Genomic DNA, 24,122 nt, shown 5'->3' with positions numbered 1-24,122 from the left:
GGATAAAAATAAATGAACATTCTCTCTCTTTTTTTTAATCCTCACCTGAGGATATATTTATTGATTTTAGAGAGACGAAGGGAGAAACATCGATGTGAAAGAGAAACACCAATCAGTAGCCTCCTATATGTGCTCTGACAAAGGATCAAAACCGCAACCTGAGTACGTGCCTGACGAGGATGTGAACTGCAATCTTCGGTGTGCCAATGCTTCAACTGAGTCGTCTGAGCAGGGCAATGGACATACTTTTTTTTTAAGTATATTTTATTAATTATAGTATTGCAGTTGTCCCAGTTTTTTTTCCACCTGTTCCCCTCTAGCTGGTACCCCTCCTTCCCTCCAGCAATCCACCCCCCCTTTGTTCATGTCCATGGGCTATACATGTAAGTTCTTTGGCTTCTCCATTTCCTTTACTATTCTTAACATTCCCCTATTTTGTACCTACCAATTATGGCTCTTATTTTGAAGTTAATGTTCTAATTTTTTTAAATTTTGAAATATACTAAAGCGAAGTCTGTATTACTTAACACTTTTGTTAGTTTATAAATAACTTTAATTTAGATTCCTTATCTATAAAATGAGAATAATAATAGCATCTATGTCATCATGTATGTGAGGATTAAATAAGACATGGATAACATTTAGAAGACTGCCTAACATAAAAAAGTTAACTATTATTATGATTACTTATTAAATGAAGTGAATCCATAACCTAAGATGGAATTTAAATAATTAATTTTCAAAATTAATTTCACAAAAATTATTACTGGTTGATCCAGAATGAATCTTTCATAATAATGGCCTTTGGGTCTAAATTTTAAAAACTTTGCCATATACACATACAGAGAAAAGAAAATAATCATATAATGAGTATAGACTATACAGAAAAGAGTTAACACAGGAGGCCTGAAACTCCTTGAGACTACTTGCAAAGTTGGATGACATCTGGGAATTTTCCCACCATTCCCTAACTGCGAAGAGTGGCTTGCACTACCTAAACTGTTCGTACAACAATGGGGTTTATCCTGAACAGCTGCTTTCATCTGGGACCTGGGATTTTGGCAAATGTTAGGCAGAGAGTACATACAGGACCTGCCTCAATTAAAAATCCTGGGCACTTACTTGAGTGAGCTTTCCTAGAGGCAACATGTCGCCTATGTTGTCACATTCACTGCTGGGGGAGTCGTGTTTGTCCCATGGGGCTTTCATAGGAAAGGATTCTTGGAACATTGTGTGTGATTTCCTCTGGGCTTTACCCCATGCACCTTTTCCCTTTGATTTTGCTTCATATCCTTTTGCTATAATAAATCGTAGCCCATGAGTATGACCATGCCAAAGTGTGTGACTCCTCTCAACAAATCAATGAATATATGACTGGTGTTGGGGCCCTCTGACATACAAATATTACATAATTCAGACATATTTTACACTTTAAAAACCATTACGATCTGAATGAACTTTAAAGTCCTAATGTGAAAGTCGTCTAAAAGACTTGAATGCAGCCATACTTATGACATAAAAGTATTTAAACAAGGCAATCGCATTCTAAGAAGGAAGTCAAAAGCATATTTACTAAAGACTGATCATTAAGAGAAATAAATGTGATAATTCCATCGAGATATCCACTGTACTTCCCTGATCAAGTGGGAGGATCATTACATTAAGTTAGGTCTAGTCTAGGCTTCACCATTGATACTGTTAGAGACTTTAGCCTTATCAATTAATATTTCTTGTATCTCAGTTTTCCCAGTAATAAAAGGCCTGCTCTACAACTCTGTCGGGACATAATGTGAATGAAAATACTTCGAAAAGAAACAGAAAGAATTTATTTTTAAGTGCTCATATGACCTATAATAAAATACTGCAGTAGAAATAGCACAACCTTTAATGTTATTTTTATATGAAAAATAGAAGAGTCAGAAGAAATGATTTTCTACAAAATGTATATTACCTACTCTAAGCTTCAAATTACAAGCCAGCATAGGGAACATAAAACAATCAAGTTACAAAAAAGCATTACCAATATCAGTGGTAACCTTCCCTTGTAGTAGCATTTAAAAAGCCAACTGCTACTCATTATTTTAAATATGTCAGCATCTTATACTATGCAGCCCTGAAGTTGTTAGAAAACTTTGTATATAAGTATCTTTTTAGCACATTTAAAACATATACTAAATATTTTCATTACATATAAAAAATTGTGGTGATACATCTCTTAAACTTTAGGCACAATTATAATGCATATGTAATATCAAGTAGAGTATATAGTTACAACTGGTGGAAAGATATTAACTATAGAACTATATTCTGATTTAGAACTGTAAGCACTGATCAGTAAAAGAAAATTGTGTTTTCAAAAGAAGTACATTAATGCTGTCCTGAAATAAAATATACTTTGCAAAGTAATCCTTGGATTAAGAGCTCTTGAATTTGACAAAAAGAAAAAGAGAAACAGAAAAAGAAAGAAAAGTGTTTTTTTTAACATATGCCAAGACAAAAACTGAAAATTCAAATTTACTATGATAATGAACTCAGTGAACACAAGGCAACACTTCAAATGCTTATAATTTACCTGCCAATCTCAACTGTAAAGCGAGTAAAACACCACATATTAAATATTTTATTTGCTTAGTATATTGGGATAAACTATCATGATTTGGTTTATAATCTTAAACTATTTTAAAAATGCAGCTATGTATAATAACAAAAGAATCCAAAAAACTCCAGTTACTTAAAAGCTTGAATTTAATTGATTTATCTGAATAAGAAAATGTTGCAATTCACTAACCTCAGGTAACTTCTTAGCTCCAGAGACTGTTTTGGCTTATATCATTATTTGACAAAAGGAATTTCTCTTATTTGAAAAAAGTTATTCCAGATATATGGAATAAAGAAAAAAATTACTTTTAACTAATGTTCAAACACTTGTATAAGCACTACAAATATAAATACCAGAACATATCAAACCAATCAAAGGTTTTATCACATTGTAAACTTTTTCTGTATAATGAAAATTATTGCTAACATTTTCTCCGTGCTGTAGGAACTATTCCTTGTTGTTATGAGGCTATGGAATATAACAAGTAAATAATAACGACACCCAAAAATTTAGGAAAATGTTTAAAATGTTACAAATATCTGATATAACACTAGGGCTGATTTCCTGTAGTATTTTGTTGAAGGTATACTTTGTGAAGTAATAGAACATTTACTCAGTAAGGTTATTTTAGAAATACGTGTATAGTACAGAAGACAACGTAAGACAGTGGACCTCTAAACCACTTAGCTATTTCAAAGAGTCTGAAAGAAAGTAATGTAGGTAGAAGGAAAAACAAAGCAAGCAATCTTCCCTGACACCCTGCAAACTCTGACTGAGACTTCTACAGAACAATATTTCTTCCTACCAGTATTTTATAAAGTAAGTTATTCAATGGCAAGAATGGATACACTAAAAAGAAGTGAAATGTTCATCATTTCACACTTCACCTTGCATACGTGAAACATCGATGACAGCTTATATGCTAAAAACATGTCATTTTTAAACCTTTAATCATAGATTAGTTGCTTAATTCACTATAAAACTCTACAACTTAAAAAATTTAAGTAGCTACAACTTTGTTCATCTCAGAAAAATAGTAAAATTTACAACTACCTAAATTTGTTATAGTGTAGACTAAAAAATATCTACCAGTGTTCAGATAGCCCAACTAGTTTAATATTTCTTTTCTAAATACAAGAGAAGAAAAAAACTAATTCCAATATAAACATTTATGTGTATGTATGTCACAAATTTACTGCCTATGACTGCCTAATCAGGGTAATTTAAAAACACTAAATATTAAGATTAAAAATAATAAAATCAAATTTTCAATCAAATGCAAGTGAATTATGCAGTGGTGACCCAAGTCACCTTTTTTTTTTAATGAAAGTACGTTTCATTTTTAAATTCTGAGTCACAGATTTCTTATATGTGAATTTAACATTTCTTTAAAAGCACAAGTTCTTATAACACTAAAGGATGATATTGCAGCTTCAAAAGTATCATTCATTTTCATATGATAAGGCTCAGCTTTTCATATTATTTTCAAGCCACTTTAATAATTAAAGTTCCCATAATAGTACTTACCAAATTTATACTTCCTGTAGGAGACCCATTAAAAGATTCTGTGGGAAGGGAAACTCAAGTTAGTATACAGTAAAACACTTTTGATACAGTTGCTTTAACTAAGGTTCAGACACCAAGAATGAAAGTCAGCCAAGTCAAGACATAAGAGAAAATAAATTGTTATACATTACTCTAAACACCTGCTCCCTAATGCCCCATAGTTGTCCAAGCCAGGAATTTCAGTGAAAAAAAGAAAAAAAAAAAAAAAAAAAAAAAAATATATATATATATATATATATATATATATATAGGGTGGGGAAAGAGTAGGTTTACAGACAGTTGTTCATATGGAAAGCAATACAATAATTAATAAGTAATAATATAAGAATAAACTGTGTTTCACGTACTCACAAATATAAACCTACATTTCCTTACCCTGTATGTACTTACACACACACACACACACACACACACACACAGGCATTCATGTATAAAGAGAGCAACTATTAAATATTTTATCCTCATAGTACCATAGTAAGTAGTCTAATACAATACAAACATGAGGAAAACACTGCAAAGTGAGTGTTTGGATATATTAGGGCTATTTTGTTATTTCTGTCTACTGGATTAAGAAATATTACAAATAAAATTATTCCTTAGTGTGAAGAATAGATTGATTATTAATATATCTTTAAGTTTACTTATTCTTGGTAGATTTGGTTTAAAAATGTTAGAAGTCTAGATTCTTAATATATAACTAATAAAACAAAATATATGTAAAACTCCATATGCAATGCCATTTAATTAAAAAACAGCTAAAATATTTTTGAAAATTAATATTAGAGAGTTAAGTCAATTATACATTATGAAAATTAATGTCTTTTTCCCTCAGGCTTTATCTACATCTAAGCAAATTAAGGTGCCCCTTCATACATATGTTAAAATTATTATGTATGGTTTCTAGCACTTAAGAGATTATTAACGAATTTGGATCTCTAAAGAGATCTTAAAAGCAAATTTCTATTACTTTCAAAAAAAGGCAGTTGGTGTTGCCTTCTAACTTTATCAATTCTAAATGACCAAGACAATGCTGAAGAAAGTTCAGAGGATGGGGATATCTTGTCAAAAAGAAAACGTATTCGGTTAATGGAGCTCAGTAGTTATGACGAAGAAGACATTACTTAATTCATATTAATACGTAATACTTTCAATGAAAAATGCTTTAGTAAAGATAGTTCTCTTAATTATAAAAATATAATAGTATGTTGTTTTAATTTTTGGAACCTAACCCCCCTTTTTGTACTAGCTCTTTGTTTCATATAACACGGATTCACATAACAAGGCATTTGTTAGGAACATAACAACTGTGTTATACTGGGGTTACCTGTATGTAAAAGCTGATCAATTAGGACACAATGTTAAAAAGAATGCCCTAGAGAGACAAAAGATACATGCATTGCAATTCCAAACTACAGGCAGTGACTCCAATGTGAGGGATCACTCAATGACTGATGTATAAGATAAGTGCACTTACTTCAGATCAAGACCAGTTGCAGAAAAACTTTTTAAAAATCTACTTTGTTTTAAGTAAATGTGAGGTTTTGGGAAGTTTGAAATAGCTTATAAATAATTTATTTCCATTAGCTGCATACAAGAAGATAAGATGGACTGGTTAAAAAGATATATGGGAGCTAAAAGCCAATTTAGAAGTTTAGAAGAGTTCTTACACTACAGCACCAAAAACTACTCCCATAGAGTATATTGTTACCATCAGCATTTAAAATGATATGAATATGATTCAAGTTATCTTCTTTCATTCTGTGTAATACAGCAAATATTTTCAAAATACTTAGAAACTTCTTAAGTAAGTAAAAGTAAAATAAACAACAAAAATATTTATAGCAATCCTTTCTTGAAGTAGAGCTGCTACTGGAAATTTCATAGCAATACTATAAAAGATTTTTTAATGAATACTAAATACAGATATATTATATAGTAAACTTGAGGTACACTGAATTTTACTATTCAGCTCCCATAGAAGTACTCCTTTAAAAGAAAACTTCCTTAATTATGCAATCAAATCCAGCTAAACTATTATTCTAATTTTACAAGGAAGTGTTCACTTAAAAACTCAAGATATTAGATCTATAATCAATACAAAAGTTATTAAAACTCAAATGCAAACATCTATAACTAGATTCCCTAGATTATTTAAAGATTAAAATCTCACTATTACAGACTGGGGGTAAGGATGAGGTAGAGGAGAAGAGAGGCTAGAAAACTTCCATTAGAGGTGCTTTTTTAAAACAGTGCTCACCGCCTGAAAGATCTGTTAATATCACTAACCCCAGGTGGTTATGTTCATAAACCTATTCATAAGCAAATGATTATAATTAAGGCACTCTCTTAAATATTATTTAGTCAAATCTTTCCCATTTACTTTTTATTTACACTGAGTTTACTAAGTACTTCTGAATTGGATGACAAGTAAAATGGTCACTGGGCTTAAGCTTCTGGGACCTTGGGCTCTGAGGGCTGCCTCTCCCACTACTCTAAATAACTATTTACTGCCAATAAAAACTCGTGTTTCAGTTATAAATCATTTTCAGATGTATAATTTCATTTAAATCTGACAATGACTCAGAGGTAAAATTTATTATGAGAAGATTAATCCAGATTCACAACTGAGAAAAATGGCGCTTAAAGAAACTGTTTGGGCAATATCACACAGGTAATAAGTAGTAGAAGAGGAGTAAAATACAAATATTCTGACTCTTACAATCTGCTTTTCTCACTATGCCAAGCTGATAGTAACCTCATTTGAGAAAAACTGAAAGATTGGAATAAATGACCATTGTAGCTTCTTCCAGCTTATACTATATGAGATTTGGAAAATTATATAAAGAGGAAAAAAACTGTACTCTTTTAAAATATAAAGCTTTATAGTTTATGGTACATTCTCAGAATCATCCCTTGTTATTCTCATTTAATCTTCTCAAGAATCTTATTGTCAGTCATGAACTTATTATTTACCATAAAAATATTTATATGACAAAACTCAAAAAAGTATTCTTTAAGAATTCACAGCTTCTATAGTTTTACATTCTAATCTGTTATTAAATTTTCAACATTTTAATTGCGTATGGTAACTAAACTCTGTCACTAATTTACAGATTTTTAAATATATATATTTGTACTTCAAGAACATTTTTTATCTTGTCTGAAAGAACATGTATTTGGTAAGCACAATATATAGGGCTATACACACACACACATATCTGTGTACAAGGTGTGCCACTCACCTCCATCACCATCATCTGAGCCTCTGAAACTAGGATCTTTCAACATATCCAGCTCAGCTAACATGCGCACATAGAGTGGATTTTGTCTAAAGGAAGGATAAAATCTTTCATCTCGTAGCATCAATTCATATACCTATTGAATACATGAAGATATTCAATCATTAATACAGATAATGTACTGATTTTCACTAAAAAGATTTTACAAAAAGCTAGACTGAGGTCTTGCTACAATGAACCTCAGGCTCCATATTTATAAGATGTTAGCAATAAGACTACGTCACAACTAATGATCTCTTCTGGTTCATTGGTACCTAAATTGCATTGAAAACTGTCCTACGACAACCCAAGTCACATGACAGCAGGTTACAAATAATGTTCTAGGAAGTAGAGGTATCTAAGAAACGACTTGTCTGCATAAAGGCTCAAGGCACATGAAAATAAATTTGAGTGACATTATTTATATACATCATCAATTCATGAAATTCTAAAACTTTATCTAGCTCTGCAGTCAGATTCAAATAAAATAGCCTAAAGTAAGCATTTTCTTCATTTGTTAAATAAACAAACAAAACTGGCCTACCATTTTTGTAGTTGAGAAGTATTACCATAACCCTTCTGTTTAGTTACCTCTTATAATTTTCAATAACCTTTTAAAAAACAAATTACATGTATATGGAAATAGATTTTTTTCAAAAAATACCTAATAATAAATATTGTATATAATACCTTTCTTTGAATGTCATCGAAGATTTCAGGAGTTGGATCTTCATGATTCAAAGTATCCGCTAATTTTGCTACCAAATAATCATCCACAGTAACTCTTGGAGATGCCTAACAAACAGAAAAATAATAGTAATTATCTTTGGAATTTCAAAATACAAATCAAGCCTTGATAGTAGAAGAATCATATCATTGAAAGTAAGTGGGAGAAAATGTGTGATTTGTAAATGACAACTTGATGTTTAAGAAGGCTGAAATAAGAGCTAGAATCTCATCATCATTGGTAATATAGCCTGGTAGACAAATATAGTACTCAATCTGCAAAATGTAGATATTACTACCCAGGTTATTGTAAGGATTAAAAGAGATTTATGAAAACCATACAAGCACAATGTCTGGCACATAGGAAATACTGTCATTAGGAGTTAGTTTTTAGCATTCAGTAGTCCTGGGTGTGTAATCAATATAATTGCCAAAATAATAAGCCATGTTACTTATCATTTAACAATAGAAACAATCTATCTGAACCACCTTTAAAAGACTACCCTCATCCTAAATTTGGTTTTATAACAGTGCAGCAAAGTTCCATTTTGCTATGAGAGAAAAAATTTCTGAGAAGTTCATCTGTTCCAACAACTTCCAAAATACGGTGTTCAATGAGAAAAATTACTTATGCTAAGTGAAAAAAAAAAAAAAACAGTCAAAGACAGATACCATATGATTTCACTCATTAAGTACGAACTAATTAACAAACTCAACTAACAAGCAAAATAGAGACAGGCTCACAGATGGAGAGCAGGATAGCAGCTGGTGCGGGGGCGGGGTGGGGTAGAGGGTGGAGGGACTGAGCATAAAGCAGAAAGGACTCATGGACAGGACAACAGTGCTGGGGTGAGAGGTATAAGGAGACTGACCGGTAATGGAAAAAATACAGTAAAAGTTAAAAGTGAAAACATATCTGAAAATCTAGGAATATGGTCATCTTCACGATGTCAACTTTGAATTTCTAGTTCTGAAGGCTCTGAGGATGGTAACTCTTAGAAAATTAGCAAAAGAATGCATTATTTAAATAATTTCTCCACGCTATCCAACAGAGTATCTAGGGAACAAATGAATAAAGAAAAGGGACAAAAGGAGGAAAAGCAAGTAAACAGTAGGGTATAAATGTGTTTAAAAAGGGTACAGAACTTCTAATGTTCCTGTTAATTCAACATTCTTGTTAGTAAGTCCGTAGGTTGTGTGATGGCTGTTCCCCTTTCTGGGTGGGAAAGGGGCGCTTTCTCTGCTGTTTGCGTATAGGAGGGTGTGGTGTGTGGGGGCCTGCGTTTTGCCCAGAAACAAGAACAGAAGGGCTAAGTAATTCCGAGTATGTGACAAAGATTAAAGAGGAACATGATGTTAGTAGGTTTTGTCCTTTCATTTACCCTCTAAGCTCACTAAACTCAGTTTCTAGGCAAATCTGAAAATAACATTTTATATTTATTTAGTTTCGTTTTTCCTATAAGCTCCAGTACAGAGAATTGGATTAAGGCTCCTTGGTATATCATGACCAACACTTTTGGAGAGCTGTCATGGGTCACAACTTACCAGGCTGCCTCACTCAAAAAAAATAATACAGTAGTCACTCTCTATATCGCGGTTCACTTTATCACGGCCTCACTGTATTGCAGGATTTAAAAAAAATATTCTATTATTTTTCACGGATTTTTCGCTATATCACAGGATTCTGCATTACTGTATATGTATGTTAAAGTTACGTGGGTTTAAGAGTGTAGAATATGTTTAAGAACATAAGTAGTGTTTATAAAGGTGTGGAAAAGGTTAATAAGGGACTGGGAACAGTATATAAGTATGTAGGAAGGGTTTATAAAGCCTTAAAATATATATAAATACTAAAATAAATGTAAGGTTCCTACTTCGCGGAGTTTCACTTTTCGTGGGGGAGTCTAGAATGTAATACCCACGATAAGTGAGGGAATATTAATTATATAGGCGAAATATTTATACAGATAAAAAGTAAGTGTCTTCCAAATACAAGGTAAGTGTTTTCCAAAATGATCTATTAATCTGTGTTCTTAACTTTCCTATTACACAAAAATAATTAAAATAACAGGACCAGTTAACAGCAGCAAGTATAATTAATAGGACTAAGTAAACAAATAATTTGTGAAATACAAAATAATGTATTTATAATGTTTCCATCCTCTGATACAGCAATTTATTTTAACTTTTTAACTATTAGATATTTAAATATTATAGGCTATGCTATTGTGTATTCTTAAAATACATAATTGTGAGACAAAAGATTTTATATATATATTGGGACTAATTAAACAGATATTATCTGTATTTAATTAAAAAATAAACAATTTTCTTTTTATTCCATGACCCCATAAGATATTTTTACTTTGTGGATTTCCTTTTTTAATAAAACTCCTCTGATCTGCCTGCAGCTTTCAGAACATCCTTTCTTTTATGTAGTGGTATAAATGAGTATAATCAAATGTAAAGTTCACTTAGACCTTCAGCTTTCTCTTAACCCTACATCATACTTATTTCTCTTACCAGTCCAATGTCATAAGGTCAAGTTAAATATCCTTTCAGTGAAATCATTTAGGCATAGAAAAATGGAATTTTACTTACTAAAAACAGTAGGTTTTAAGAACTGTAGAGATTTGTTTCCAGCTCTCAAAAAAATGTCCATCGCCTTTGTATCTAAAGGCTTTTCTGGTAGACCAAGCTGTCTGTCAATCAGGTCCTTTGCATCTCTGAGTGGATCAAATAAGCTACCCATGTCTGAAATGTCCACTTTTTAATACTTTGAAGCCTAATGATGTCATCATAAGTTAAACTTCTTCTCAAGGAAAATGATTTTAAAACACAGTCTTTAAACTTGTGAAGATTGAAGGTACAGTCTATATAAATTATAGTCTTAGTAAGAAACTGAGAAAATCCTATTTAAACTGGCTGTCCCTTTCTGGTAACACTGAGTTTTAATAGTCTTATTTCCAAAACCTGAATTATTTTTTCACTATTAAAATTTCGTAATAGCCTACATATAAACCGCTCAGGTCAGGCAATCCTTTTCAAGTTTCCTTTTAGCCTCTTCAAAGATTATTCAAACAGTTTTAGAGAAAAAACATACATATTTCTGTATATTAATTCTTTATATGACACTCACTCTTGATGTATTTTTGAATTAAAGAAGGATATTATTCTTGTCCCATTCTTTGAAAATATAACTTTACTGAAGGACAACGTTTTACCATCTCTTCTCTAACCATCAACAATACCCATCTCAAAGACATATGTCCAAAGAAGTTATTCCTGACATTTTTTATAATGTCAAAAATCTCAGTTTCTACACGTTTTAAAACAAAAACTCTCATTATGAAATCTCAGTAAGTAAATATCTCCTGTTAGCAGTGCTATATATATATATTTTTTAAAAACATGCTATTTAGTAGGTAAAATCTTTATCTTTTTCTTTGGAAAAAAGTTTATGGACTAAATAGAATTTGTTAAAATTTATCTTTGCACTATCTACTAAGTGTGCAGATAGATGAGCAAAGTTTTATGTTTTTTCAGTTTATTGAAAATATTGTATATCAAGAAGATACCTAAAACTCAGTTTTTTTCAAATAACAGTACCTAGGAGCTATGAAAAATACACGCATGTTGTCCCAATCTGACACAACACAACACACTATAGAAAGCACAATTACTTGTAAGAGCTGACAGAAAAAGCTCTAAACTTTATAGGGCGAAATCAAATCATGTTATCAAAATTTCTTCTCTTGTTTACGCACAGGATATTTCAGTTGAAAACTCTGAATCACAAGCTGTAACTCTATTCAGTTTACAAAACAATCAGGAGAAGGTAGGCTAATGTGTGTTCATTTGTGTGGTGTGTCCAAGCTAATTCAACAGCCGCTATTTTTAACAGATTACTGAAGTCTTTTTGGGAGATGGAAAGAACCCAATAGTGACTTAATAAAGTATTTGTAATATTCAGTCTTCATACTTGCTTTGATATCCCCTTCTCCACCATGGCCAATCTCAAAATATTTTTTGCGCATTGTGAAGTATGCTCTTTTTGGTTATTTCCTCTCCCTAATCCAGTTGTATGGCTCCTTCAATCTGTCATTACAATAGCCCAGTCATTTAGTCTTTTTCTGGTGATGTCTGAGTCATGATGGATGGTGTTGGTATTATAATCATTCTCCTTATCTGAACTTTCATAAAACATAGTTACAATATTCATGTTAAAAATTAAACACTTCTATCATAATGCAAAGTACGGGACAGGAAAAGTGAAAGATGAACTGTTAACACTCATAACAATGCACTTAAGTTGTACTTGGAGTGCTGCACAATGAAAGACCCATTATGGTGAAGAGGAAATAATGGTTGCCAACATTAGAGGTCAAGGGAAAAACAGCAATGACTACACACGGTAGACAACCCATGCCATAGTCATCTGACACAAAAACATGCTGCTTTCAGTTCTTATTTTTTAAATCACAGGAGGCATTTTGTACTTTTTCTCAACCTTCTGCATCCATGACTATACTATGGGATGGGTTTTCTGAGACAGTGGATGTCCTTCAATGCTGAAAAAAAAGTTATCTTCAAAAGAATAACAAACTCTCACTGATTTCTCAATGGAAACAATGAGCCAGAAAACAATGAAATGTCTTTAAAATGGTGAAACAGACTTAAGTAACTTAATTTTATAATTTTTTCCATTATAATTATAATCTCTACAGTTGGACTACAACAGAATTTCCTCTATAACTTATTTTAAGAATTAACATGCAAAAGACTTAATACACTCATAAACAATGTTTTCAGATAGCAGAAACTTGAATTTGTGCACAAAATGAACTGCAATATTCACAGGAGCAGTGCAATAGAAACAAAATGTTCATAAACATATTATATACCTATGCAATGAAATACTTTAGTGAAAATTACTATTCCTGCATGCATCAACATTATGGATTCAAATATAAGGGGGGAGGAGCAATACTTATAGTATCATTCAATTGATTCAAACTTTAAAAACAAAAGTAAGCAATATATTGTTTAGAACATACATGTATAGCAAAATTGTATGAGAGAAAACAAGTGAATAACTACAGGAAACTGCTTCTTTAAGAAGTAAGGAAACAGATAAACTTGGTAGGTGAGGATAGGTAAAGAATATACAGGGATCTTAAAAAGTACAGTGAATGTTCTATTTCTTAAGCTGGATGCGGTATATAGGTATTTGTTATGCTACTATTCTTAAAACTGTGCTATTTAAGTATATTTTACAAGGCAAAAACATAAGCAAATACTATAATGAGAAGTTTTCAAACAAAATTCATACTAAAAATTAAAATTTAATTTTTGTGCTAGTAAGTATAAATTAATAAGATATTAGAGCAGAGCTGTTAAAAGTACTGGAGTTAAAAAATATTTTTTTTGGATTGGGGAAAAAGTACTGGAGTATGAGTAATCTTGAATCTTGGGGATTTGTGTGTCCATATTCACGGCACTTATCTATGGTTTACTAAATGATCTTCGGCTAGCTTTAGTATCAGAATGACACTGGCTTCATAAAATGAGGTAGAAAACGGTTTTTGTTTTTTTCCTCTACATCGTGGAAGAGTTTGTGAAAAATTAATATTATTTTCTCTTGAAATATTTCATACAATTCACCAGTGAAACCATGAAGACCTCAGTTTTTCTTTGTAAGATGACTTTTCAATTACTAGTTAAAACTATTTTTTATATGTTCTATTTCTTCTTGAGTTAGTTTGGCAATTTGTGTCTTTCTAAGACTTTGTCTATTTCATTTGAGTTTTTTAATTTGTTCTCAAAGTTGTTTAAAATATTTGCTTATAGTCCTTTTAATTTCTGTATAATTGGTGGTGATGCCCCCTCTCTCGTTCATGAGTCTAGTGATCTTTTTCTTTTCTTGGCCAATCTAGCTAGAGGTTTGTCAATTTTGTTGGTCTTTTAAAAGAAGAAGTTTTTTGGTTTCATTGATTTTTATCATTGTTTTTCTCTTTCCTATTTAACTAACTGATTTCCGTTCTGATCATTACTGTTTCCTTTCTTCTGTTGCCTTGTGTTCTTTTTGCTTCAGTTTTTCTAGATTTTTCATAGATTGTTGATTTGAAACCTTCTTTCCATTTAGGCATTTTAAAGCACTATTTTAGTTGCACTCCATACATTGTGACATTGTGTTTTCATTTACATTCAATTCTTTTTTACCTAGAGGCTATTTAGAAATGTATTCTTTAATGTTCAAATATGTACAAATTTCTAAAAATCCTTCTGTTGTTGATTTTTGATTAATTGTATTATGAGAAAAGAACATACTTTGTATGATTTTCAATACTTTTAAATTAAGGGTTGTTTCATGGCCTGGCACATGGTCTATTCTGGAGAATGTTTCACGTGTGCTTGAAAATAGTATGTATTCTGCTATTATTATGTGAAGTCTTCTACACAAGTAAAAGGTCTAACTGATGCACAGTGTTCTTCAATTCTTGTATATCCTTGTTTATTTTCTAAATGTTCTGTCAATTAATGAGAGTGGGTAATGAAGTGTTAAACTATTATTGCTGAACTATATATTTCTCCCTTCAATTTTGTCAGTTTTTTGTTCCATGTATGTGGGGCTTTTTATGCTTCTAATTGTTTTATCATCCTCATCAATTAATCCTTTTATTATTATAAAATGTTCCTCTTTTCTCTAGTAACAATCTTTGTCTTAAAATCTATTGTACAATATTAGTATAGCCATTCCAGTTGTTTTGGTTACTGCTTGCATGATTTCTATTTTTCCATCCTTTTACTTTCAACTACTGGGTCTTAGAATCTAAGTCTGCGTGACTTTGAATCTTGACTTTGTCATTTAGTATTTGCATGACCTTGGCCAAGTTAATTCAATTTTCTAAACATCAGATTCTTCGCCTACATAATGAAGATAATAATACACAATAAGGCTTTTACCAGGATTAAATGAGACAATGCTTGTGAAGTAGTTTTGCCTAGCATGACTAAAATTTGTACATACTATAAAAATTACTATTAATTACTGCCAAAGAAGATAAGAACACAGTAACCAAAATATATCCTCACCTTTTCAGATAAATACTGTTCATAAATTCCAACAGCAGCTGCTCTTAAAAGACCTTTGGTTTGGTTGGTTTGATGCTTCCCGTCTCTCTGACAGCTTAATAAAACTTCTAACTGTTGCTGGGCTGTAACCCGGTACCCTTCCACTGTCATCCAGAAGAAGAGATGTGCTTGACCTCCAGTTTGCTGCATGTAATCTGCCAAACAAAATCCGTAACAATATAGATAATAATGTCACACATTTCTGGGTGCATGTAGCTATATGACAGGTAAGTTAAGAAGGATTAATGTTTCAAATACTTAAATTTCTACATCTTGAAAATGATTAACAGATGTTTAAGGTGAAAATATAGTTATATTAAGAATTAGTTAAGCTAAAGAGATCAGTTATGTCAGAAACACAATTAAAAGCACATTCTTAAAAAAATCTAATTTTTCATGATAAAATCTCAAGGGGATTTTGCTACACAAGGCGTCATCAGAAATAAACTATTTTGCTAACATTCAGCTTTTCTTCTCAATAAAGTTTACTAATCATAATATGTATTAATATTTCCTTAAATATTAAAAGTAAGGATTGAACCCTTCAACAAATCATGCTTTTATGTTTTTGATCATGAAAATTAAGAATCAGGACTGTTTGCTGAAAATGTCCTCCAAATAAAAGCAATTTTGATGTAATAGTAATAAAATTAATAAATACATATACATACGAGTAGATATTAAAATGGTATAAAAACAAAGTCTTCACATTCATACACAAAAGTGATACAAATAAGATCTATATATCGTGTATTACTCATAAAGTACTCTTCCTCAAATAATTTAAATCCACATAAATTCTCCTAGGATTTATTTTAGAAGCAGTTTAGCAAATGTACATTAGTTATAAAAAGCATTTATTTTTTCAAAAACAAAGTAAATCTCAACCTATATGTTTTACAATGAAAAAGGAGCATTTCAGAGAATGGGGAGTAGAGGAGAGACAAATTTGGCATGTTTAACATTAAATATTTAAAATTTAATAAGTTATAATTATTAAAAATTTCACAGGTTATATTATTTTCATAAAATGGATTTACCTACCCATAAAAAATTGTAGTGCAACATTGTCTACAAGGATGCTGTCCAGAGGGACTGTGCAAAGTTTCCCAAAGTTTGCTGCCAGTTTCACAGTATTTATTTCCTACAAATAAAAGCAAATACAGGTTATTTCATCTAGTCATTCATTAGGTTAAAGATCTTTATATATGTGTAAAAAATCAAATTAAAATGGAATAAAAATAAAGCTTTTTCCTTATCATCCATGTGGGTGCCCAATAAAATAGTCTCAGCTCAGTAAATATTATTCTCAGAGTTGCTTAGCAAATATATATTAACTATGATAAGCATTCATTTCCTCCAATACAAAATAAACCTAAATTACTGTAATTCAATTATTCTCTACCTCTACATACTTCAAACAAAAACAAATATGTTAGAGGCTCAAGGGGATGTTCAGAATGCTTAATATGTCCAAGGATAAACAAATCCCAACATTTTAAAGTAGAGACTGAAGTCTATCTACTGGGGAAACAAAATATTTCCCAAAAGTGATTTTGCTCCTAAGTGAGTAAAAACTCTATAACGTATCTTACAGGAAGGTAAATGTAGAAATGTAGTTCTTCTAAATCTATGTAAACAATAAATTACATATGCTTTTTGAAGTTACAAAGCACAGTAACTACCTACATATAAAATAAATTTTTAAAAAGGGTTCAAAGTAAAGAATAAAGAATCTACATGTCAAGCACTATGCTAGGCACACATTACACACATTACGTCATTTAATCTCAACCATCCTATTGGTTAAGTATCACCAATTCCATTTAACATATAAGAAAACTGAAGACCATAAAGATCGCCTATGATCACAAAACCAGTAAGAATGAGTTTGTTTTCAAAGCCTATTGTCCTTTCCTCTAAAACCCATTATATTTCTGTGAACTATTTTCACCAGTTTCTCTGCGCATATTCCCAAATCCATATTTCACAATCCTCAATTTAAAAAGAAAAGATAGACAGGTTCTCTGAAAGTTAAATAAGCTGCCTTATTCAGGGACAGAAACTAAATTAGGCAAAGGTGATACATAAAGGAAAAGAAAGATAATCTGAAGAAAGTAGAAAAAAAACTTCCTGTATAATTATCATCCCTTCATGTAAGTACTGAATAACAGGTAACTCATTTAAAATATCTGGCATAATGTAACCCAGTGCTAGCATATGATTTCTCATCTATTTCTTCTGCCCAGCAGCAGGCTCCACAGATAGGACAGGGAAGAGTATTCACTATAACTTTATTTGTAATAAAAAGAATAAAGGGTCTTCTAAGATTTCAAGATGAATAGCATGGTTAAAAAAATGTCTCCATGGGGATTCTGAGGTTACTTGCAATGGAAAATGCTTTACCTGAGCTATTAAAGGGGTAATACTTGATATTCAAAATAGAATTGACAGGCTTCCACACAAGGCATCCAACATTTAAAAGGATTCAATATCAAAGAGTGTCTGGGCATATAGACTTTAAGTAATAATGCTGAAGGATTACTAAATCTAAGATCTAGAGAGTGCAACTACTTATAGAAACAATAAGCACTAGTAAAACCATATCATTTTTCTATTCTGAATTTACATGAGTTATATAAACTAAATTTAAAATAGTTAACTTAAACAAAGACAGACACACATACAAGTGCACGCACATGTATATGACAAACATGGGCCTCAAGTAATGCAAGTTAAAATTAACCCAGCAACCTAAACTTAAAAAATGTCTTCTATTCCTTAAGGAAAATTACAAAATCACAAGACTAGAGAGTCACAAATAAATTTCCAAAATAGAAAACCAGTGCTAAAAAGTGACTACACTTAAAACTAAACTTAATTATAATGTTTTCCTATCTTAGAGACCCAAATCTCTGCCCTACGTTAGAGTAAAACTCCAAACAGCTAACAATAATCACTATTTCTAATTCACCTCTTCCCATTTCCTCCTGGACTGACTCCATCAGGGATGCTCTCCACTATTCCACCAAAATGCTATCATCAGATCACCAATAATCACCTCGATGGCACACCCAATGTTCAATTAGTCTTTGACATCCCTGATTTCTCACTTCTTCTTTAAGTACTTTCTACACTTCACTTCTAGGATATCACATTCTCAGGTTTTCCTTCAATCTCACCAGTCACTTTCTGTATCTTTGGGTAGATCTCCTACTTTGTCTTAAACTAGAGTAACTGAAGTGCCTCAGAACTGAGTTCGTGGTATCTTCTTACACTCACTGTTTAGGTACCTCGCCCAGTCTCTTACATTGTATGCAAGCGTTTTGTGCCCACGTGTTATGGTGGGAGCGGGAGATTTTTTGAAATATGTGTGCGAATTTTGTCATTAGGTAAAATCACTATAAATTGAAAACTACTTTGAATTTTCTTAATGCAACTTTGATTTGCTTACCTCAGAATGTATTCTTCATTGTTATTATGAAAGATAAAGGCATTCTATGCACAATTTGTGAAAAATGTAATTTATGTGTCCCGCATACAATGTGTTAAGTTTAAATAACAGTGATAATTCTAAGGATTCTCAGTGTATTTCTATCACTACACCTTCCCTTGAACTTGAGTTTAACAATCAGCATATTTAATTCATTAGTAAATCCTATTAGCACTATATCCAGTCTCTATTCAATACTCATAACCTCTACTGACATCTCTTACTACTCTTATAAATGATCTCTTACGTTTTCATTCTTGCCCCCATCACTCTACCACCATTTATTCATCACAAAGAGCCAAAGTAATCATTTTAACTCACAAATCAGAACACATCACTTGCCAAGGAAAATCTCCAATGGATTCCCATCACAATTAGACTCTTAAAAAAAATCATACTATGCTAGGAAAAACCATATATAATCTAATTCCCAAGGTTCCTCTCCAACTTCATTCCTATTAACAATCCCTCTCATTCATTTCATACCAGCCACACTGACCTCTGACTCAACCAACCACTTTCCTATCTCAGGACCTTTGCCTTTGCTCTCACCTTACCTGAAAGATTCTATTAAAAAAAATAATAATAAACTAAAAATCACAGGACTCTTGTGTTATTTAGGCCACCCTCTATGCTCAAATGTCACCAAATCTCTCTCAACACCTATAGAAAACACTCCTAGACATTCTCTATCTCTCTACATTGTTTTACTGTTTCTTTCACATTTTACTTATGTTTTACTTTTTTTAACATTATATATCAATTTACTTATTGGCTTATTTTCTCACTCTGCAATTAAAATGTAAGCTCCATGAAGAGAGATTTTGTCTATTAGGTCAATCTACAATAGTGCGCACGCACAAAATTCAATAAATGCTTAACTTTGAATAAAAGTGAGTAGGTGAATAAATAAATCATGACATAGATTAAAATCTTTAATTCCTGTAGCATTTTTCAGGCAGTGTTCCCATATCTTTAGTTTGGTTTCACACACACTTATGCTACATTGTATAAGAGGTGTTTTTTCCTAAAAGTTCTTTTGTAGAGTACTGTACTGGTTAATATCCTACTTTTTGTTATATGCTAGACATTTAAAATTTTTATTTTTACACTATATTTGACATAAAATACTATATTAGTTTCAGGTATACAACAAAGTGACTACACATTTATATACCCTTAAGATGTGATCACCATGATAAGTCTAGTAATCATCTACCCTCATACATAGTTATTATGATATTACTGACTATATAATCATGCTGCACCTTACTTCTCTGTCATTTATTTTATAACTGGAAGTTTGTACTCCTCAATCCCCTTCACCTTTTTCGCCCCTCCATCCCTGCTAGACATTTTAAAAATTAGAAAGTATTTATAACTAAATGTTAATGCAAAAGCACTTTACTTACTTTGCCTGACTGCAACCGCTGTATTCTTGAGTCACATACTTTCTTTACAAATAATAAGCTATTTATTTGATTTTTGATAGTGTTGATATCTAAAAACAAACAAATTGATTATGAACTAGCAAGTGGTAATGTTATATGTGAAATACTTTAAACATTCACTTACTATAATTTAACATAAAAACCAATACATAGAGCAATTATTTTACTGAATAACCTAAATTTTAGAGTGAAATTATTTAATTAATATTAAACTACGCCAACTCTCTTTATTTTAGAGATAACTGCAATGATAGCCTCATGTTCAGAAATTATACCTTATTCTTAGCACAGTTTAACACAGTAAGCCAGATTTCAATTTAGTTAAGGGGTAAAATAACATTTAGGTAATAAGTTAGTTCTGTTTGAATTATAGTAATCAATGAAAAAATAAAACATTCTTTTACTTAAACTAATTATTTACCATCACCAGCTGTATCCAGAGATCGAAGATACTGTAATTCTTCTATTGCCTTATCTCTGACTGCTTCTAGCTCTCCAATATTGTCACTCAATTTAATAATGTTCATAAAGGCCTCATAGTTGCAGTTAGAATCACGGATCTGAAAAATAAAATTTAAAAAACAGGTGGAAGGGGAACTCACTAAGGGAAAATTGAGCTTGCCATATCCCCAATGCTTACAACAATGGAAAATGAGAATTTCTGTACTCACTGTTCTTAAATTCTCGTGGGTTACAAACTGTAAACAAAGTAAGTAAAATATACAACGGCTAGAAAGTAGAAAAGCATGCTCAGAATTTCTGATGATAGCAAAGAAGCCCTCACGGTTGAGTTATATCAGAGAAAGGTAGAAGAGTAGATGACAAGATCAGTGATGATGGCGGGCAAACCAGTGGGACACAGGAAATGTTCTGACTTTTATTCTGAGTGGAATGAAAGTTACTGGAGGATTTTAAACAGAAGAGTGGAATTCTCTGACTAAATTTAACAGAAGCACTGTGATGATATGAATAACTATTATTTTGTCTTTTTATCCAGTCACTTGTTGTTGAAGAAAAGGAATAGAGCAGATGAATGGTTAAATTGGATTTAACCAGTGTGGTTTCAGCAAGTACAGAGAGAGAGAGAGAGAAGGTAGTTGAAGATGTTGTGAGAGAACTAATCATTATGATTGCCGATATAATTTAAACAAAGTAAAGCAGACTTGAGATATACTACCATCATTTTTTAATTGCTGCATAACATTCTATTGTATCAATATACATAATTTATTAAACTAATCATCTATTTAAGACACTTAAATTGATTTCAATTTTTAGTATTATAAGCAATGTTGTTGCAAATTTGCTTATTATTACTTTAGAATAAATTTCAGGAGTAGAATTCCTAACCAAGAGATATACATTAAAATTTTTTTAATTATGTAGATATACAAAATTTTAAAGCGCTTGGTAGAGCCTTGTAGAACTCTATAAAAGTTGACAGAGAAGAATCTGTGCCCTACATGAAAGGTTCTAACTTTAAAAAATACTCATAATCTATACACACGGACAGTAAAATATCTTTTTGGCAATTTAAACTAGTAGTAACAGCTCCAAAATTATAAAGACTATCTTATCAACACACTCCTTAAAGAGAATTTCGCTAGCCCTGGCCAGGTGGCTCAGCTGGTTGGAGCATCGTCCCCATACACCAAAAGGATGCGGGTTCGGTTTCCGGTCAGGGTACATACCTAGGTTACTGGTTGAATCCCAGCTCGGGGCACATACAGGAGGCAACCAATCAATGATTTTCTCTCACATCATTGTTCCTCTCTCTCTAAAGTCAATAAACATATCCTCAGGTGAGGATTTAAAAAAAAATTTTAAAGAGAGAATTTGGCTAGCACATTCAACATATTAGCAAACAGAAATATTGGAAATATAAAGATTATCTTTAGATAAATTTTTATTTAATTTCTTTAATAAATTGTTGCTTAATCATCCTAATCTCCAGATACTATTTCTACATTCTAAAAAACTATTTTAAAGAGTTGTAATTTAGAAGTACATACCATCCATATGATGTATTGATTAATATAATCAGGATCACTAAGTTGATTTATTAATGGAAGAAGAATTCCTCGTGCAAGGATTTCCTGGACAAAAATTTTAAAAACAAAAATAAATTTAATCTAATATGCTTCTCAAATCAATGACATAATATAAATTCCCTAACACAATGCTGTTACTTAAGAAAAGCATAATACATGTAAAAGTAAAACCTGAAAACCAATATAAGCTTATAAATAGATGAGCTAGTCTACCACAGTTAAATTAACTAAATTGAGATGAAGCTACCAATATCGACGTGGCTACATCTCACAATGACACCTAGATTTGAATGGAGAAAAGAAAAAGATACCTCTAGTATGTTAGTATTTCTGTAAACTTTTAAAAAGTAAAACATGGCAGTATAAGTGTTTGTGGATTCCTGTATCTATATTAAAATATAAAAACAAAGAAAAAAAGGAAAATATCCACACCAATTTTAGAATAGTGGTTACATTGAAGGGAGAAACAGAGCAATTATAGTTCAATATTACACTGGTTAAATCTGGGTAGTTGGTACTTAAGTGTCTATTATATTCTCTATACTTGTCTGTTTGAAATTTTTCCTAATAGAAAATCATGAAAATAAAATATTAATACATCTATTCACCATTCTCTAGAATACACCTTCCCATTCTTTCCAACTGTTCATGCTCCTACCTATTAAAATTCTTCCCTTCCATCAAGGACTGACTACAGAATCAATTCTTCAATTAAATAAACCCTGACCATTTCAGCTAAACTTTACTTACATGTTTAAAATACACTTACACCTTGTATTTATGGTATTTATCACTTACCCTTCTCTATGTAATTCTGTATCTTCCACTTTTCTAATACACTACAACTCTCTAGGAATCCTTTGTATATGAATGAGACTAGTCAGTTGTTCTATTGATTTATATATCTTCAAAATTATCCTTCACCTTCACAATATCATTGTTTTAAACATGGCAGGCATTTATAAATATGAAATGACTGGAGATAAAAGAAACTAAGTACTTAGTACTAGTGCTATTCTGTACAACTTTATGCTTATAATATCCAAATTTATGAAACACTGTTTCTTAAGAATACTGGAGAAGCTAAATAACTAGAAGCTTAAAACAATGTTTTACTTTCCTAAGCAAGACTGATGTATTTATTCTTTCCAGGTCTCTAATTTATCTGGACCATTTTGTGATATAGGTTCACAGAAGGTGACCTTCACTTTATTTTCCTTTAGAGAAATATTATAAATTCTAATTTTGTAAGCTGTAAAAGTCTCTGACAACTATTTCACCATGATGCATTACAATTCCAAAAGCTCTAACAAAGGCTCCACTAACTTTCTGAAGTATGTTTTGGGACATCTTACAGTCTCAAATTGGGATGATCTGCTTATTTTTTCAATGCTTAAAAAATTATTTTTAGTATTTATATAATTCTTTTCTTCAAATTATGTCACTGGCCCATATACTCAAGTCTTAAAATGTACTTTGTAAGAAGAAAACACATACACGACGAAGTTTTTTTTAAGTTCCTTTTCAAAATGATTATAAAAACACATGGGACAGAATTTTAAATAAATTTAATGCATTTTATTAGTTAATGCAATGAGTCTATCTGATTTTGAAAACTACTTTGATCTTTTAATTCTCCTCAAAAAGGATTTGGTTAGTCAAGAAGCACGTAACTCAATAATTCCTATATGGTCTCCAGTGAGGCAAAGGATCCAAACAAACAAAAAAAAAAATCATCTTTAATCTGTTAATCTGAAAAAAAAAAAATCTTTGATGAAATCATGAATTACCAACAAAAGAAAATGAATAAAGACCTAACAAATT

The 24,122-nt window shown here is 31.4% G+C and overlaps 1 protein-coding gene across 3 annotated transcripts in view; it reads right to left on the bottom strand.

The window, feature by feature from the left end:
- SNX13 (sorting nexin 13) overlaps window positions 1-24,122 on the bottom strand; it is a 115,147-nt gene that overhangs the window by 30,421 nt on the left and 60,604 nt on the right. For all 3 annotated transcript variants that reach the window (XM_090287132.1, XM_090287133.1, XM_090287134.1), the window contains 8 exons: window positions 22,260-22,343; window positions 20,669-20,807; window positions 20,209-20,297; window positions 16,348-16,447; window positions 15,265-15,458; window positions 8,134-8,238; window positions 7,408-7,540; window positions 4,127-4,164 (listed from right to left, as the gene is read on the bottom strand). In XM_090287132.1, coding sequence (XP_090143258.1) covers window positions 4,127-4,164; window positions 7,408-7,540; window positions 8,134-8,238; window positions 15,265-15,458; window positions 16,348-16,447; window positions 20,209-20,297; window positions 20,669-20,807; window positions 22,260-22,343 — 882 coding nt within the window. The remainder of the gene's footprint in view (window positions 1-4,126; window positions 4,165-7,407; window positions 7,541-8,133; window positions 8,239-15,264; window positions 15,459-16,347; window positions 16,448-20,208; window positions 20,298-20,668; window positions 20,808-22,259; window positions 22,344-24,122) is intronic.

This window comes from Furipterus horrens, unplaced genomic scaffold, assembly GCF_987537825.1.
Source record: "Furipterus horrens unplaced genomic scaffold, mFurHor1.1.pri manual_scaffold_9, whole genome shotgun sequence".
NCBI classification, from domain to species: domain Eukaryota; kingdom Metazoa; phylum Chordata; class Mammalia; order Chiroptera; family Furipteridae; genus Furipterus; species Furipterus horrens.
The sequence above is the reverse complement of the archived record's forward strand: the minus strand, read 5'-3'. Positions and strand labels throughout refer to the sequence as shown.